Here is a 17,100-nt window from a genome sequence, read left to right on the forward strand (position 1 = left end):
CCTTGAAAGTGGTAAGGGTCTAACTTTTGCGGTTTTTACGGAAAGTATGGACCTTAGGCTGGATTAATGAATGTGATTTTGCATTTTGGAAAGCTTCGTAGAACTCTTGCCTGGGGCCGAAAATCTATTGTTTCTTGTCATTTCTGTTCGTGATTTCAGCTGAGTTTATCATTCTGTTTTATGCACTTGAGATTACGCTAGAGAAATGGTATCAGATTTGCCTCTTAAACCTTAAGTTCTCTTATCGCTGAAGAAATTAGAGTTTATACTTGCTTATTTCTAAGTGATGACGTTAGAAGCTTGGCCTGTGGCAAAAAAGTCACCTTTTCAACTAAGACAGATATATTTCTTTGTGACGGCAGTTGATAGCTCTTGATGAGCTAATCAAAGTATATTTCATCCATTTTTTGGTAGAAAAATTTCTTAATGAGATATACGTTTGAGAGTTTAAATGGGCTTACAACTTCAGTAGTAAGATACACACTGAAACCAAAAATATGCCAATACCAAATTGTGAGACATATAGGGGAGTTTTTAGCAACAGTCCGCTGTTAGCTCATAATCATCTTCGGCAATGAGGGGCTCGCAGATTTTGCTAGCAGCAATGATGGGTTTTTGTAACTTTTGCGAGTTGCAGTGAGGGGTTAGCAACTTTCGCGAGTTGATGTACCTAGTTCAGCGTTTAATCGAAGCGAGGAAACAAAATCAAAGTGTTGGTCTCACAACACTTTACTCGGCGAAGCCAGACAAAGGTTGCCGTAAAACCTCAGGCTGCCCCTCCAACGTAGATTTAGTTCAAATTCAGTAGAGCATCACTCGCATGAGTTATGAGACCAGGTAGGCTTGGCTCCACATTTTAATTGCTGTTTCGTCTGGTCATAATTCATACGCCAGGAAGATAAAATCTAGAATCGTAGATCATAAAAAAAAATTATGTAGTTGATAATCATAATCCGTATTGACCTTCGTTGTAAATACGATTTAAGCCACTGAAGATAATTTATAATTCTCCAAAAAGCCAAATCAATAAGTCTGCAGAACAGTAATTCAAAATCTACCGTGTCCAGCTCCTTTTTAAACTCAGCAAAAGTTGTCCTTGGGACGTTCCAATTTTTTAAGACATAATTAATATTGTCGACTATGTGGTGCTAAGCATAAGTTGTCATGTGATCTTTTATGAATCCAAAGTGACTTCCACAGAGTAGGCCCAGTTACCAAAGACAACCATGCAGTCTTCTGGGCATAATTTTCGTATGGATTTTAGAAAAGCTGGGTGGATTTATGTCTATCTCTAATAACACGGCTGTGCTTTTTCCTCTTTTGTTTTGATTTATCTTCTCTTGTCTGCATTCTTTATTATGTTTCAGTCAGTGAAAGTACTTTTTCCCTCAGGGCATATGTTTTATTTAAAGAATTCTTTTTGTTTGGATTTTTTTCTCCAGGCTTATGTCTGATTTAAAGAAATTATGTAGGAAAATGTAGGAAACTTATAAAACTAGAAACTATAACTGGCCTTCTAATAAATTGAATAAGAAAATATAAAGCAGTATTTTCAAATGAAATTAAGGCCGACGTTAAATCTTCAAAGAAACAGAGTTTATCCTGTATATGAAGGGGAAGGGAGTACCACCCGTCCCGTGCACAATAACTTTCGATTAGTACTTCTGCGGTAGCATTTGAAAAGAAAACAGATATAACCAATGGGTGCTATTTTGTTTTTTCATGTTGCCTTTCAAAACATCTGACAGTTTTATTAAGCAAATACAACTATGCAACTGAACTCTTTATTCTTACAGCATTGTAATACAAAAGATAATGTTTTATCAGATTTCACTCGAGATCGAGCATTTATTCTTGAGGTATTTGAAAAAACTCTTTAACAAAAAAATAACATAAATTTTGTGTTCAACATTCAAGGCTATTCTAAACGCTTAGCTATGAATGTGCCATCACTTGGCAGCATTGCTTCTACAACTGGGAGGCTGTATAGTTCGATTTATACTGCTACTAGTAACAGCTCACTGTATGAAGCCACCTGATTTCCAACGCGCCTTCGCATGCTTCCTGTCTACTCCAATCTTTTCACAGCTTCACTCTCCATCCAGTCCCATGAGGTTGCAATATCCTTTAAATCCTTCCTTTTCTCACTCTGTTTCTCGACGACCTGCTTTTTGTTTGGCCCCATATGGATGGCTAATAAGAACAATTTTTGAAATGTTGTCATCTTTTCTCCGTGAAGGGTGTCTTTGTTGTCAAAACTTTTTTCTTTCATCTTAGGCTTAGAAAGTGGAAAAGAATCTCACCGACTCTGACTAGGATATATTCTTAGTCTTTTTTATATGTTTTAAACGTTCTGTATGTTTTAATATGTTGGTTTTATGTTATTATGTGATATTTATCTATATAATGATTGGTATTATTAACATTACTTCCGATTCTCATCCTTCTAACTAATTTCTGTGTGTCTGTATATGAAAAAAAGGGAAAGTAAATCTCAATATTTAATTTGAACTGCCGTAAATTCTAGGATGCTAAAAAAAAAGTTGGAAAATATTTTAAAACTCTTACATTTGAAAAATTTCTAGGAAAAAGGTACTGTAAATGTTCTATCAGTATGCTATTGGAGAAAAGCCCATTCCCTTTGCCCCCCCTCCATGCCAGTCTTTTCTAAATTGTATTATCTGTTTTTATTGACTGAATATTATTGAACTAGTAATTTTTTCATGTTATTTAGTTCCAGGGTTTGACCAGTCTTTTTTTTTTTTACTAATTTTTGCTTATCTCTTATTTTCGTTAAGGCTTTGATCACAAAAAAATGTATGTTAGAAAATTTTAGAAACTATAAATACAAATTAAATTTAGCCCAGTGAAGTCCAAAACAGCCCAGTGAAGTCCGGCATGGGATTTCCATTATTTAAAAGCGAGTACGAATTTAAAGATTGTAAATTTGTACATTATGCCTTATAACTACCCAGTTCTCTTGCCGCTTTTGGATGAACTTTTCAAGATTCACAGGGGAAAGCCTCCATTTGAATTTAGGAAAGCCTTTGCTGCTTATGTGTCAACCATGCCTCCTTATTATGCTACGGTGAGTTCTTTACCTAAGGATACAGATGAAAGATGTAAGTATTCTGTTACTAATTTGCCCTAAAAATGTACACCATGGGGTAAAAATATAACTTTGTCACTTACCAGGTATAAAACTGAAAAGAAAAATGGTTTGCTGGACTTTTTAAAAATGGCTATGGCTAGGGTTTTACATAAGAGGCAGGAGTATTTCCGGGGAACTTCCTGTCCTTAGGATGAGGAGGTTTTTTCAAATAGTACAAATGAAAGAGTTTCAATCCTGGTAATTATTCCGTTTGTCACACTCTATGAACATTCCGACCATCAGAGAAGTAAAACTATTGCCTTTGCTCTGTTTTTTTTTTTTAATGAATTTGGAGAAATCAAAGGAAAGCGACCAACAATTTTTTTTATTCTGTACTCCTTCAAAATCAGAAAATCGCCTGGGTCAAATACACAAAAAGATGTATTTTCTGTGAAATTTTAGTTTCCTGGTAGAATCATCTCTGTTCCTTCTCTCGCTGAGTGAATTTTTAGGAAAGAATTTTATAAAATAAGGTTGTATTGCGCTTTCTCGATCTCTAATGAGAAAAAGGTTGAGATGGCGAGGATACATTTTACGGATGAAGGAGGACAGATTGTCAAAGACCTTTCTTTTCGACCACCGACCTAGGGCCAAAGCAGGGTAGTAATCTGCAATGGTGTGGGGGGGGGTAACTGGATTAATAATTTGCCAAATTTCAAAAGTGCTGGAAAATGTATTTAAAAAAAGAGGTATTTAAACCAAATACGAGTAAAAACCATGTCACATAATAATTCGAACTTAAAATGAGTATAACATTGATGTAAATAAATAAATAACTTTAAACAATTATAAACAAAATTTTTGTTGCTAAAAGAAATTAGAAGAAATAAAAGTGTGACTTCTGTCTCACTTCTAAACCCCCCCCCATGCTCCCTCTAAAGCATAGAGCTTCATTTGTGCTTTACTATAACCAACGTATATGTTGCACGGTAATTTCTTATGGTAAGAAAATTTAATGAACAATTAAGTGCTCAGGAAAAAATGTTTTAGATTAAAAAAGAATTTGAGGTGATCAGTTTAGTTTTATCATTTTAAAGATTAAATGTTTCCATCAACAATGTTTTCTTTCCGTTTTGTTTTCTTCCAACGGGCAAAAAACTGATATCTGTTCAAAACATGAATCAAATACCTTTACTACTTTTCTAAAACCTTTAATGTCAATCTTTTGTGTCAAAATTAGTTTACAAACGTTGGCTTTTTCTCGTTAGCAATAAATATATTGCTCTTTGTTTTCGTTTTCTTTTTTATTCTGCGATTATGTAGAAGGAACGTATTCAAAATTTTGAAATCCTTTTCTTCAAGTTAGCCATTAGTGTACTGGACTAAATGAACTTATTGACGTTTTTGTTGGACTTCTACCCATACATTGACGGATATATTCGTCAGGTTTCTGAGATCTCGAGGACTCTTTAAGAAATTTAGGTGAGCGCATGGTCTGATTTATTTTTGAAACCTCATTGTCAAGTATACACCCCCACCCTAGTACAAATCTTTTGATCTTTTCTGAAGTTTTGGCTGTATTCGCCTTATTCAAAACCCAGTACAGGTTGATTTTCGCTATCTCATTGTCCACTGCTCTTACATGAAACTGAAGAAACTTTTTTTAGTCTGGAGTAGACTCATTGGTACTTGTCTGTTATATCGCATATGTGTATAGAAGCCAAGTAGAGCCGGTTTCTTCGATAGTTTCTTTTAGCTTAGCGTGAGACAAACAAAGACAAGCGACAGAATAGATAGGAAACATAAGTTTATTACTTCATAACATGCAGAGTAATTTTAACACATTTTGCATGCAGACCCGCTAATCTTTATCCCCCCATTCCTAATATGTAAATATATAGCCCGAATTTGTTAATAGAGCATTACATTTTCATTATATCTTGTGACATTTCATTGGGAAGGAGCGTCAGAGAAATAGACTTTACTTTCTACTTAGCTTCTATATTCATAGACGCTGTAACAGACAAGTATTGAATCATTGTCAAAATAAGGTTTTAATTGGTCGAATAATTCAGAGGGAAATTGTAGGGTATTGTTTTCAGCGCTGTGGGAAATGGCTCTATGAAGAATAAGCGTTTTTTTTTTTGTTTTTTTTTTTTTTTTATTTAAACCTCATTTAATTAACAATATAGTACAAGATGATGATTAAAGTATAATATTCCTTTTATTTTATTTTTTTATTTTTTTTTTGTCCCAATGATGTTTCTGCCCAGTCAGTTTTTTCAGTAATTTTCATCTTCATTATTCAGAATTGATTATTCAGAAATTTGTGATTTCAATAGAGGAAGTTGTTTATTTTTCAATGTATTATTATTATTTTTAGCCACTTAGAAAAGCAATGCGAAAAATGGGTGCCACCCACGAGCTTATAAATCACCTTTTACCGGATAACTTAGATGTCAGATTAGGCCCTCTAGCAGTATTTCCACTATGGGGATTTCCCCCCTAAAATGGGGATTTTTTGGATCTTTTAGGGGCGAGATTTTTTTTAGGGATCTGGGGATTTTCTAGGGATTTTTCCTCTCTCATGGATTTTTAGGTGATTTTTCTTTAATTCGTTCTCTTTTTTTAGGGATCTGGGGATTTTTCCTCTCCCATGGATTTTTAGGGATTTTTCTTTAATTCGTTCATCATCATCACCATCTTGATGTATAATCAGAGAAGCGGGATAATTCGAATCAGGATTTCCTGGATCAGGAATTGAACTTGGAATCACAGAGAAGTACTTCTTCAGTTACTTAAACATTTTTAACAGCACAAAGATTTTGAGATGTGCAGGAGTCCTAAGCAACAAACTGGCAACAAAGAACTGTTTGAAACAGTTCCATGTTGATGTGTGTTCAAACCATAATTTAAGCTTGGACTGTTCTCGATTAATGAAGTCATATGGTTTGTCATTTTTTTTACAGGTCAGATAAATAATAAATTCTTACTATAGTAAATTTTTTTGACAAGCACTTCATGTACGATTTTTTTTTCTCCACAGTGCTTGTATAGCCAGCTTTGTAAGTACTGACGTGAACAATAGAGGTATATAGCCTACCTATTCGAACACCTCTCTTACCATTTCATTACCCTAGTTTTTAACTGACAAACAAACTGACAGCCATGTTTTAAAAACAATGGCACATGTAGAAATAAATGGTTTATGTGTTTCTGGCAAGTATTTTGTAGCAGAATTTGCCTTGTAAAAGTTGTATAGGTTCTAGTTATTTCTTTGGCTACCATTCACTGTTAGGTGACATTAGCATAAAGCAATGTACCTCTACTCTCCTGACACCATGTGCTGCACTAGTCATGTAACAATTGACACTCAGGCATGCTCTGGCTAGTCTGATGCTTTTGCCCTCCTGTATTATACTAGAATACTTTTGTTTCAAAAGTGGTTAAATGACAGTAAAAATGCTAAACTTTTTAAAAAATTAAATTGCAACAGTAATATTTGCACAGCTATTTAAGACTGCTTCATCTTGATGAAAAGTTCTTGAGAATTAGTTGTATGAAGTTTTGAGTGTTAGCAGTGTAGCCTATAGTAGTGATTGTTGCCACTGCATACTACTGCTTAAAATGAGCCAACTCTGAGGCATGTTAAGTAAATGTTCTTGGTAATACTACATGCATGCAACTTTCTTACAACCGCCATACAACTACACAGATTAAAAATTTTTCGTCAAGAGCAGACAGTTATTCACCCACATTCACAGAATGTTTCCTGAGGTATACCATACTATACTAGTGCCGAGTTGTCTACAATGTAAAGTTTTTTTCTTAATGATAAAAATGGTAAAATGATAAAATGTTGATTGTCTCGAGGTATAAGATGTTTATCCTAGAAACTTTACAGTCCCTAAAGGCTGATATTTTTTTAGCTGAACATGGAAAACAGTGCTGATGATGAATCTGATGTTTGTTCATTACCGACCTCGATCTATAAAACTTCACCTAAAAAGAAACAGAAAAAGGGTGAACCTGTACAAGATGCTAGTACACAGTACTGTCAAAAATTTGTTGATTCTTGGCTGACTGACCCACAACTGAAGGGGTGGTTGAAAAAAAAGAGTTCATACCTTGGATACTGTGCAGTTTGTAATACTGACCTCAAGTTGGGAAAGAGTGGCAAGTCAGAACTAGTAAAACATGCAAAGACAAAGAAGCACCTATCAAAGTCTGATGCTGATGCATCAGCTTCAAAAAATCCTCTTGATCAGTTTTTGCAAGGTGGATTCACTGATCAGACAAAGCTTCTAGAGGCCCGGATCTGCAGTTTTTTGGTGGAAAATGACCTAGCTATTTCAAAGGTTGAGCCTCTGGTAGATTTTTTGAAATCATTACCTTCAAAGCAGGTAGTTGACAATGTCCACCTCAAGAAACAAAAAGCTACCAATGTTATACGAACAGGACTAAGTGGCTTCTATGAAGAACGTTTGACTGAAACCCTGCAGAATCGCTGCTTCTCTGTTATTATTGACGAATCAACTGATGTATCAACCAAAAAACTTCTGGCAGTAGGAGTTATATTTTGCAGACCTTTCAGTTGAAATTGACATACTTGATTTAATTGAGTGTCCTTACTCTTCAGCCAAGTCTATATTTGAGGAGCTGAAGAAGTGCATAATTGAAACACACAAGCTTCCTCCTGCTAATTTCATAGGGTTCTGTTCTGATACCACTAACTCCATGATGGGAGCTCATGAAAGTGTTTCATCCATGATCAGACAAGAATTCCCATGGGTAGTGATTGTGAAGTGCTCTTGCCATATGGTTCATCTAGTTGCTTCTTACGCATGTAAGAAATTGCCGAAATCCATGGAAGACATCTGTCGGTCCATCTATAGCCACTTTACGCATAGTGCTAAGAGGCAGCATGCTTTCATTGAGTTCCAAAAATTCGATCAAGTTGACATGCACAGGATTCTCCAGGCTGGACAGAACGGGTGGCTTTCAGTCAAAGCTGCTGTTGACAGGATACTGGAGCAGTGGGATGCTCTAAGTGCCTACTACAGAGTTCTACTAGTTGAGGATCCAACTAAGCTAAACGAGCTTGTCTACACAAATCTGAACCCGGTCATGAAATGTCTTTTTGAGTTTGTTGCATTTGCATTGGGCTTGTTGACGGACTTCAATGTAGCTTTTCAGGCTGACAAGCCACTGTTTTATCGCCTCAAACAGGAGACTGAGTCTCTGATCAAAGAGTTGTCTCTGAACTTCATGCAGAAGGACTATGTGAAATCAACTAGTGCTTTTGAAATCAATGTGAACAATCGGAAATTTTACCTTCCTCTCGAAAGCGTTTACTTGGGTCCAAACGGACACGACTCTCTCTCGACGTTAAGGTCAGATACCGCTGTTCCTCCTGATTCAATCGAAAAAATTCTCGAAGCTGCACAGGCGTTCTATATCGAAGCAGTACAGCAGATACAGAAAAGGTTCCGTTTCGAAGACGAAATTTACAAATATGCTGAAATGGTTGACCCAGTGTCAGCCCAGTCACTTCAGCCTGCCTCTCTGCTACATTTTGTTAGGAAGTATGGAAAGGTCCCATGGGATGGAACCAAAATTGAGCAGGAATGGAGGGGGCAGAGCCTCATCGATATTGAAAACGTCAAAAAATGGATGCGGTGACCTACTGGCGTTTGGTATTGGCGAAAAAAAATGCTGCCGGAATAGAATTGCACCCTAACCTGAAACTGGCAGTATTATTTATTTTCACCCTTCCATTTTCAAACGTCATTGTCGAGAGGTTTTTCAGTGCTGTAAAAGTAATAAAAATTGACCGTCGGAATAAACTGAAAACAGAAACCTTGCGGGGGATTCTAACAACAAAATATGGAATGAAAAGGGCTCAAGAAAGTGCGAAATGTGGAGATTTTCAGTTACTTCACCACATGAGAAGGGTGAAAGCTTCAGCAACCATACAAAAAAATGGTGAAGACACATCAGACGAAGATGAGGTCTGATTTCGTTTTGCAAATTACGAGTGAACAGTGTTCTGAAGTATATTTGAGGCTATTTAGCTGATGATTAAAAAGCATTTTAAACGACATGACAAGCCATTCTATTATGGTACTGATAGCTAGTCTTCAATCTAAGAAGCCAAAATATGCTACCTTTCACTGGTACTGGTAAAATGAGATAGGGAGAAGCAGTTTAGAGAGTAATTGGAAAATGGGAGATTTTTAGGGATTTCGGAACTGAAGATGGGGATTTCTAGGGATTTTTCAGTCTCTATTTAGGGATTTTCAAAAAAAAAGTGGAAACACTGCCCTCTTGTTTTGAGTTATCTGAAACACGTGAAAAGATCCGGAGCAGAAGCACTTGAAAATATTGTGTCTGTAGATAAACTGACTGTAGAATCTACTCCCCGAACAAAATCGTTCACCGTTAAGTCATCTCGGAATGCAAAACTTTTATTCTCAGAAGAGTTGAACGGTAGGTATATTCTTAATATGTTCTGTATATGGTCATCTACTTTGTAGGTTCATTACCTGTCAAATTATTGACTTCAAATACCCTTAAACGACGATTCTGGATAAAATAAAATAATGTTTGTGAAATATGAGCTTTCCGTTTTTTGAGAGGATTGTGAGCTCTCGATTTGGACTCTCCATTCTTACTGTAATGGCTGATTTTGATGGGCTGGGGTCTTCAAAGCCCTTGAAAATATTGTTAATTGTCCTATGATCTCTTTCGGCCCTTATAAGGACACTAGAATTTAAATTTAAAGAGAATGAGTTCTCTTCCAACTTCCTATGTCGATTTGTTCAATATAAGACTGGCAAGAGGGGGTACACGTGGGATACATTGTTCTGTACTAAGTTAAAACTATTAGATCTTGTTGTCAAAACTTTTGCTTTTGGAAAAAAATCGACGAAGTTAGTAGAATTCAAATAAACTTTAAAGAAAATATAGATTGTTCTTACCAGGCAGTAATTGGTGTTGGGACAACTAAACTTAATTAGAATTAAATTTGTTATATTAGCTTTTTTTTCTATTTTACAAAAATTTTAAGATTCAGGATAAAGTATGAGATCCAGTTCCAGGAATTACTACAAATTATATGACATCTAGCAATCCTAGGCAATGTTCTAACATTACCTACAGTAAATGCCATAAGGCTTCAATGTTTTATTATTTCTATTTGATATTTCCTTTTTCCAGAGGCATGTATGAAAGTGATGATCATATGAACTTCGAAGGGGGCTCTTTTGATTAGAAATTGGAAATTCTAGTGCACAATTTAAGATTGAAAAGGTGATCGGAGGGGAACAAGTCTGCTCCCTTCCTCGTGCCCCTTGTTCCCCAAATGCATCCAATCAAAATTTTCAGATAACTATTTTGTTCAAAATAGCTCAAAGAATCAGACAATAAAAATCTGTGTTTGACAATCCCTCTCCCCAGAGGCTGGGGGCACGTATTGAAATTATGCCCCGGGGTATATAAGGCGTTCTTGGAAGGGTTGGTCGTATAAACTTTGGAGGCTGCTTATTTGATTGGAAGTTGAAAGTTTTATTTCCCTTTTTAAGAGTCAGAAGTGATCACTAGACCCCTCCTCCCCCACTAGAGCAGCTAGACCCCCCCCCCTACACGTTCTCTTTTCATTAAATAAATCCAATCAAAATTTTTAGACAGTAATTTCGTTTACTGTGATACTTTCTTTACTTTGATGCTTTGTTGCTTCGGTTCTAGTTTTCATATTTTGATGAAACTTTGATGATAAAAAAATTGGTTTGGAAATAGGAGTTTTTGAAAAACTTGAAACTTGGCAATTAAAAACGAACAGAAATTAATTTAAAAAAAAAATTCCGAAAAAGAAGTTTTTCAAAGAAAAGTTAAAAGCCATAATAAACTTAAGACTAGTAGAACTAAAAATTTATAATAATTCAAACTCAACACAACCAGAATATTATACAATAAGTGAAACCTAAAACCAACATAAATTAAATTTATAGTTTAGCAAACAAACATACAACAGGTACCATATAAATGAATAAATAAATTGTAAAACGGTTAAAACTTGAATTGAATATGCAAAAAAGCTTTAAACTAAAGACTCTAAAGAATAAATAAAACGCAAAAAAAGCAGAAATTAAATAGACATTCATAGCAAACCAACATATTAAAGGTACTAATATAAGTGAATAAATAAATATTAAGACGAGTAAAATTTAAATTGAATGGGTAGCTCAAGCTTAAAACGAACGAAAATCACTAGAGGCAAGGTTTTCCCTGCTGCCCCCTTTCCTAAATGTAAAAGTATAAGGCCTTCCGCGTCATTGGCGCTTTACTGAAAAAGAATAATATTACAAATATTTTCTTTGTACTTATTACAACATTGAAAATAAAGTAAAAATTACAAGGAAATAAAATCTTGAACTGATGAACTTTCAGCAAATAAGATCATTATAAATCAAATATTCTTTCTCATTTTATTAGTTCTTTCTAAGACTGCTCAAGACACAGATAGTTTTCATTAAAGCACCATTGATGCAGAAGACTTTAAATTTTTTAAGTTAAGGAAGGGGGCAGGCAGTAGCCAAACTCTTGTTTGTAGTGATTTTGTTCGTTTTAAGCTTGATTTACATATTCAATTCAAGTTTTTCTCCCTTTATGGTTTATTTATTCATTTATCCTAGTACCTTTTGGATGTTTGTCTAATATGATTGTTTCATTAATTTCTTTTCGTTTTGGGTTGTATGTATGCTTTAAAAGTAAAATGTTCTTTTCATTTTAAGCTTAAATTATTCTTTGATAGTAATATCTTGTTGTTTGAGTTTAAATTATTATAGATTTTTGTTTCTGTTGATCTTAATTTTAATAAGATCTTTGCTTTTCTTTGAAAAACTTTTTTTCGGAATTTCTTTTTAATTAATCTGAAATAAAACATTCAAAGTTTTTTTTCAACAGTATCAGTATCAGATTTAATAATCTGTCTTCCTCTTCAATAAAATGAAGAGTTGATTTGCCGAAAATGATGGCTCATATTTATTTTGATATATGAAGAGAAGAAGTCTCAAGAAGGATCGGTACTTGTATGAAATACCCCTACCTAATATTCTTCTAATAATTTTTCTGACGTTCAATCCGATGAAATATATATGATAAGTAAGATAAAATATAATACTTTAGAAACAAATTTTCTGTTATATATTGGCACCTTACGGGGGGGTAAAGCATGACGGTTCTGCATGCCTAATGTTTTTGGTACAGTTATTCCGTATTTTATGTAGTGAGAATTATTTTCTAACATCACACTGTCCAAATACCTTAAACCCGCCCCCTCTCCCCCTAGTATGTAAATATATAGGCCAAATTATATATTTTCCATTTATTCTGTTGTCTCACGCTAAAGTGAAAGAAACTAACAAGAAACCGGCTCTGCAGTGCGTGAACGAATGAACAACTTGAGCGGTAGGGGATATTTCATAGAAGTGTCGAAGGATCTGCTTTTAATGAGTCATCAAAGCATTGATATACCCACGAAATGGCTAAATGATTTAGTTCAAACTTAGGTCCAATTACCAAGACTAAAGTTGGGGGTATATAGGTCTTGATGGAATATATGGATAGCAGAACCTACGAAAGCGTAAAAGTAGCTATAATGGAAAATAAAAAAAACAAAAAGATTAAATAAATAATGCAAGGAAAGTTTGAGCAAAAGGAATGAACTTTTAGAGGTTTTGCAAGTTTAGGGTGCTAGAATAGGTTTGAAAATTAATGTTAAAAAGACCAAGTTACTAAGGCTAAGAATAAGAGATGATGAAAAAGTGATGTTGGGTAACGAAAAGATTGATCAGGTGGGCAGCTTCACTTACCTTGGTAGTATTATTAGTAAAGACGGTGGGAGCAGTGAAGATGTTAAAAGTAGAATAGCCAAGGCTCAGGGTGTTTTCTCACAATTAAAAAAAGTTTGGAAGAATTGTAAGATAAGTCTGCAAACCAAGATTGGAATATTGGAAGGTACAGTGATGACAGTGGTCAAATATGGCTCTGAAGCATGCGTGCTCCAAAAAGTGGACGAAGATTTACTACGATGTTTTGCGGAGAAATTGCCTACGGATTGTTCAAGGTACCGGGCTGACTGATCGTATTTCAAACAGTAGGCTGTACGAAAAGTTTGGTTCAGTCCTTTTTTTAGGGCTATAATGAAAGGAAGGTCAAGATGGCTAGGGCAGGTTCTGCGGATAAAGGATGACAGATTGCCGAAGATTGTCATTTTCGACTAAACGTCTAGGGCTAAATGAAAAGCAGGTAGTCCTCGTCTGAGGTGGGAGAATGTCATAAAGAAAGATTTAAAGGAAATCAGCATTTCTTGGGAGGGTGTAAAGAGGGAGACTTTGAATAGATTGGGATAGAGGAGGAGCGTGCGTAGCTCAGTTGGCCTCAGGCGGCTTGGTGTTGCGCTGAGTTGTTAGTTGTAGTAGTGGTAAAAACTGACCTAAAATATTTAGCCGAATAGCTGAACCAGGTCATTTTTTCCAAACTGTTAGGAGATATGACTGTTTGAAAAATCATATTTTTCAAAAAAAGAAAGATTGCCGAAGATTTTCCTTTTCGGCCAACCTAAACGGAAAGCAGGTTGTCATCGTCTAGGGTGGGAGAATGTCATAAAGAAAGATTTAAAGGAAAGGGGAACTTCTTGGGAGGGTGTAAAGAGGGAGACTGAATAGATTGGGATGGAGGAGGAGTGTGCGTAGCTGTGTTGGCCTCAGACGGTGTGGTTCCGCGATGAGTTGTTTGTAGTTGTGGTGGTAAAGTCTAACCTAAAAATTTTAGCGAATAGCCGAACCAAGTCATTTTTTTTCCAAACTACTAGGAGATATGACTGTTTGAAAAGTCAGGCAACGAACCTCAGATGTATATTGAAGGTCCAAAAGAAGATCACAGATGAGGTATTATTAATCATCACTAGCATCTTCAAAAATATTGTATATTTCTATAAAATGTTTTTCTTTGCTTTTAGCACGATTTCACGCACTTCATCAGGTAATTCTTGAGTGGGCAGATTTTTCAGTTCCTACAAATTATAAGCCAGTTTCAGCAGCTCTTTCAGTATCAATGGATTCAAAATTCAACCCGTTTATGGTCGCTAGAGAAAACATTCTTGACAGTATTATGAGGCAGCAAAAAGTTCATTTTTGCCCTCCACCTGGAGTTTTGAGGACATTTAGTGGAGGTAATTTTTTTATTATAATGTTTATTGGCATATCAGTATCTACTTATTAAGTGATTTGGCGACTCAAGGTCAAATTCTTGTCCAATGACAAATTATGATTGCTCTGGTTTAGCTTATTCGATTAATTGTACGGGGGGAGCAGAATGGGCTGTATTTTTGTTCTTTCAAATTTTTATACGTGTTTTGCGCTTTTGCCCAATAAAGAAACTGACGCCTCGTTTGAATGGACCGTTTGATTTTAAGAAATACAATATAAATATGGCCACTGGGGCTCCAAGAAAATGCTGGACAGATGCTCGGATTTAATTTCCCTGTCCAGGAGTCCTGAAAAGTTATCAGGATTTTACAGTTCCTACTTTTACGTAACCTGAAAAATAATAAGTGCAACGGTTAAAACACCTAAAAAGTAAGTTTAAAAGAAGAGATTTTAGCTGCTGAATGGTCAAAGTGGGCTGTAGCCTTTCAAACGCCATATCTGTCACCTTTTTAATCAAAAGCCCACAAGGATTCTTAATCTTTTTATTGTGGGTGCAAAAGGGCCCATGGACCCTTTATTTCCACGCCTTATCGCCAATATTTTAGCAGAAATGATTTGTTTTTTTCATCATTCACATGGCACTTATTGGGCAAGTACCTTGGGTGAATAGGACATGAGGCATAAACCGAATTGCAGAAGCATAAACTGGTTCTCAAACCTCAGATCTGCTTGTCTCTCATGGTCGAAGCGATAGCAGACTTCACATGTTTAGATTCAGGGTCTTCCAATAATGAAACTTTGAAAGCTGCAAATGTTTGGGCTGTAAAAATCAGTTATCTAAAATGCATTAACGAAAGTTTTTTTAGGCTGTAAGTACTGCCTGCTAAGTTTCAAGTGAAACGCGGTATGTTCGGCTTCTCGGTCACTTCCCCGGTCAGCTACCTCGGAAGTCAACAGTTTCGGGTAAATCAATCAAGAACAGTTCCTTGCTATCTTTTGCACCATGTGCAGTTTTGCACCATATGCTCCGATAAAGAGCTGTAGTTTAGTTGCTTAGTGTGTCCCCCTATAGTTGGTTCTCCTTAAGGATTGCACTGATAATTGGAGACAAAAACCACTCCAAACTGCTCCGCCCTACCCTCAACGCCAAAAATAATGTATGTTTCTTGGTGCTTCTGCAATAATTTGATTATTATCCTGAAGGTGAAACTTGTTTGTGCTGAAGAAATGGTTCGGTTTTAATAAGCATCTTGAAATACAATAATTGTAGATCATATATTGATCAAAAACTTCATGATTTCGTTTGTTAAGATTTTTATTGTTATGATACTCTTGAGGATTGCATTCCAAGAAAGCAATGAGGATTGCATATCCTTAAGAAAAAAAATTATTTTCTAAAAGGACATAAACTTAATCTTATTCAAAAGCAGACAAACTTGGTCTATTTAAAAATACAATAAACATATAGTTATATAGAAATCCCCTCTCCCCTAGCCTTAAGAAAAAAAAATCATTTTCTAAAAGGACATAAACTTGATCAAACAGGTCGTGGTAACGAACTGTAGTAAGGAGTGACCCGGCTCAATAGTAACCAAAACCCTAAAAAATTGAATTTTGATATCAATAGCTACATCAAAAGAATCGCATTTTAATGCTGATTTTAAATATATAAGTTTCATCAAGTTTGATCTTACCCATCAAAAGTTACGAGCCTGAGAAAATTTGCCTTATTTAGGAAAATAGGGGGAAAACCCCCTAAAAGTCGTAGGATCTTAACGAAAATGACACCATCAGATTCAGCGTATCAAAGAACCATACTGTAGAAGTTTCAAGCTCCAATCTACAAAAATGTGGAATTTTGTATTTTTTGCCAGAAGACAAATCACGGGTGCGTGTTTATTTGTTTGTTTTTTTTTTTTTGTTTTTTTTTTTTTCTTTTCCCCAGGGGTCATCGTATCGACCAAGTGGTCCTAGAATGTCGCAAGATGGCTCATTCTAACGGAAATGAAAAGTTCTAGTGCCCTTTTTAAGTGACCGAAAAAATTGGAGGGCATCTAGGCCCCCTCCCACGCTCATTTTTTCCCAAAGTCAACGGATCAAAATTTTGAGATAGCCATTATGTTCAGCATAGTCGAAAACCATAATAACTATGTCTTTGGGGATGATTTACTCCCCCACAATCCCTGGGGGAGGGGCTGCAAGTTACAAACTTTGACCAGTGTTTACATATAGTAATGGTTATTGGGAAGTGTACAGACGTTTTCAGGGGGATTTTATTTTGTTTGGGGGTGGGGCTGAGGAGAGGGGGGCTATGTTGGAGGATCTTTCCTTGGAGGAATCTGTCATGGGGGAAGAAAAATTCAATGACAAGGGCGCAGTATTCTCTGGCATTACTATAAGAAAACAATGAAAAATAAACATGAAAACGTTTTTTCAAATGAAAGAAGAAGTAGCATTGAAACTTAAAACGAACAGAGATTATTACGCATATGAGGGGTTCTAAAAATACTTTAGCATAAAGAGCGAGGTGTTTACGAGGAGATAAATACCTTGCTCTTTATGCTAAAGTATTTTTAGTAATTTCAACTATTTATTCTACGGCCTTTCTGATTCAGGGGTCATTATTAAAGAATTGGGACAAAACTTACGATTTAGTGTAAAGAGCGAGGTATTAACGAGGGTACAAATCCCCTCGTATACATAATAAAAATATAAGGTTATGAAAGTTTGTTACGTAAGTTAATTCTTAAGTTACGTATATTTTTTACTAATAAAAACGTTCGTTAAAAATTAAAAGTT

General features: G+C 35.5%; 1 protein-coding gene across 3 annotated transcripts in view; it reads left to right on the forward strand.

The window, feature by feature from the left end:
• Window positions 1-17,100, forward strand: part of LOC136025393 (integrator complex subunit 6-like) — an 84,369-nt gene that overhangs the window by 21,509 nt on the left and 45,760 nt on the right. For 2 of the 3 annotated variants that reach the window (XM_065701385.1, XM_065701387.1), the window contains exons 2-3: window positions 5,724-5,873; window positions 14,112-14,324. In XM_065701385.1, the coding sequence (XP_065557457.1) occupies window positions 14,207-14,324 (118 nt within the window). In that variant the 5' untranslated portion in view covers window positions 5,724-5,873; window positions 14,112-14,206. Of the gene's footprint in view, window positions 1-2,895; window positions 3,089-5,723; window positions 5,874-14,111; window positions 14,325-17,100 lie in introns of those variants that run through there. The other variant, XM_065701386.1, reaches the window with a different exon arrangement.

This window comes from Artemia franciscana, chromosome 3 (assembly GCF_032884065.1).
Source record: "Artemia franciscana chromosome 3, ASM3288406v1, whole genome shotgun sequence".
In the NCBI taxonomy this organism is placed as follows: Eukaryota; Metazoa; Arthropoda; class Branchiopoda; order Anostraca; family Artemiidae; genus Artemia; species Artemia franciscana.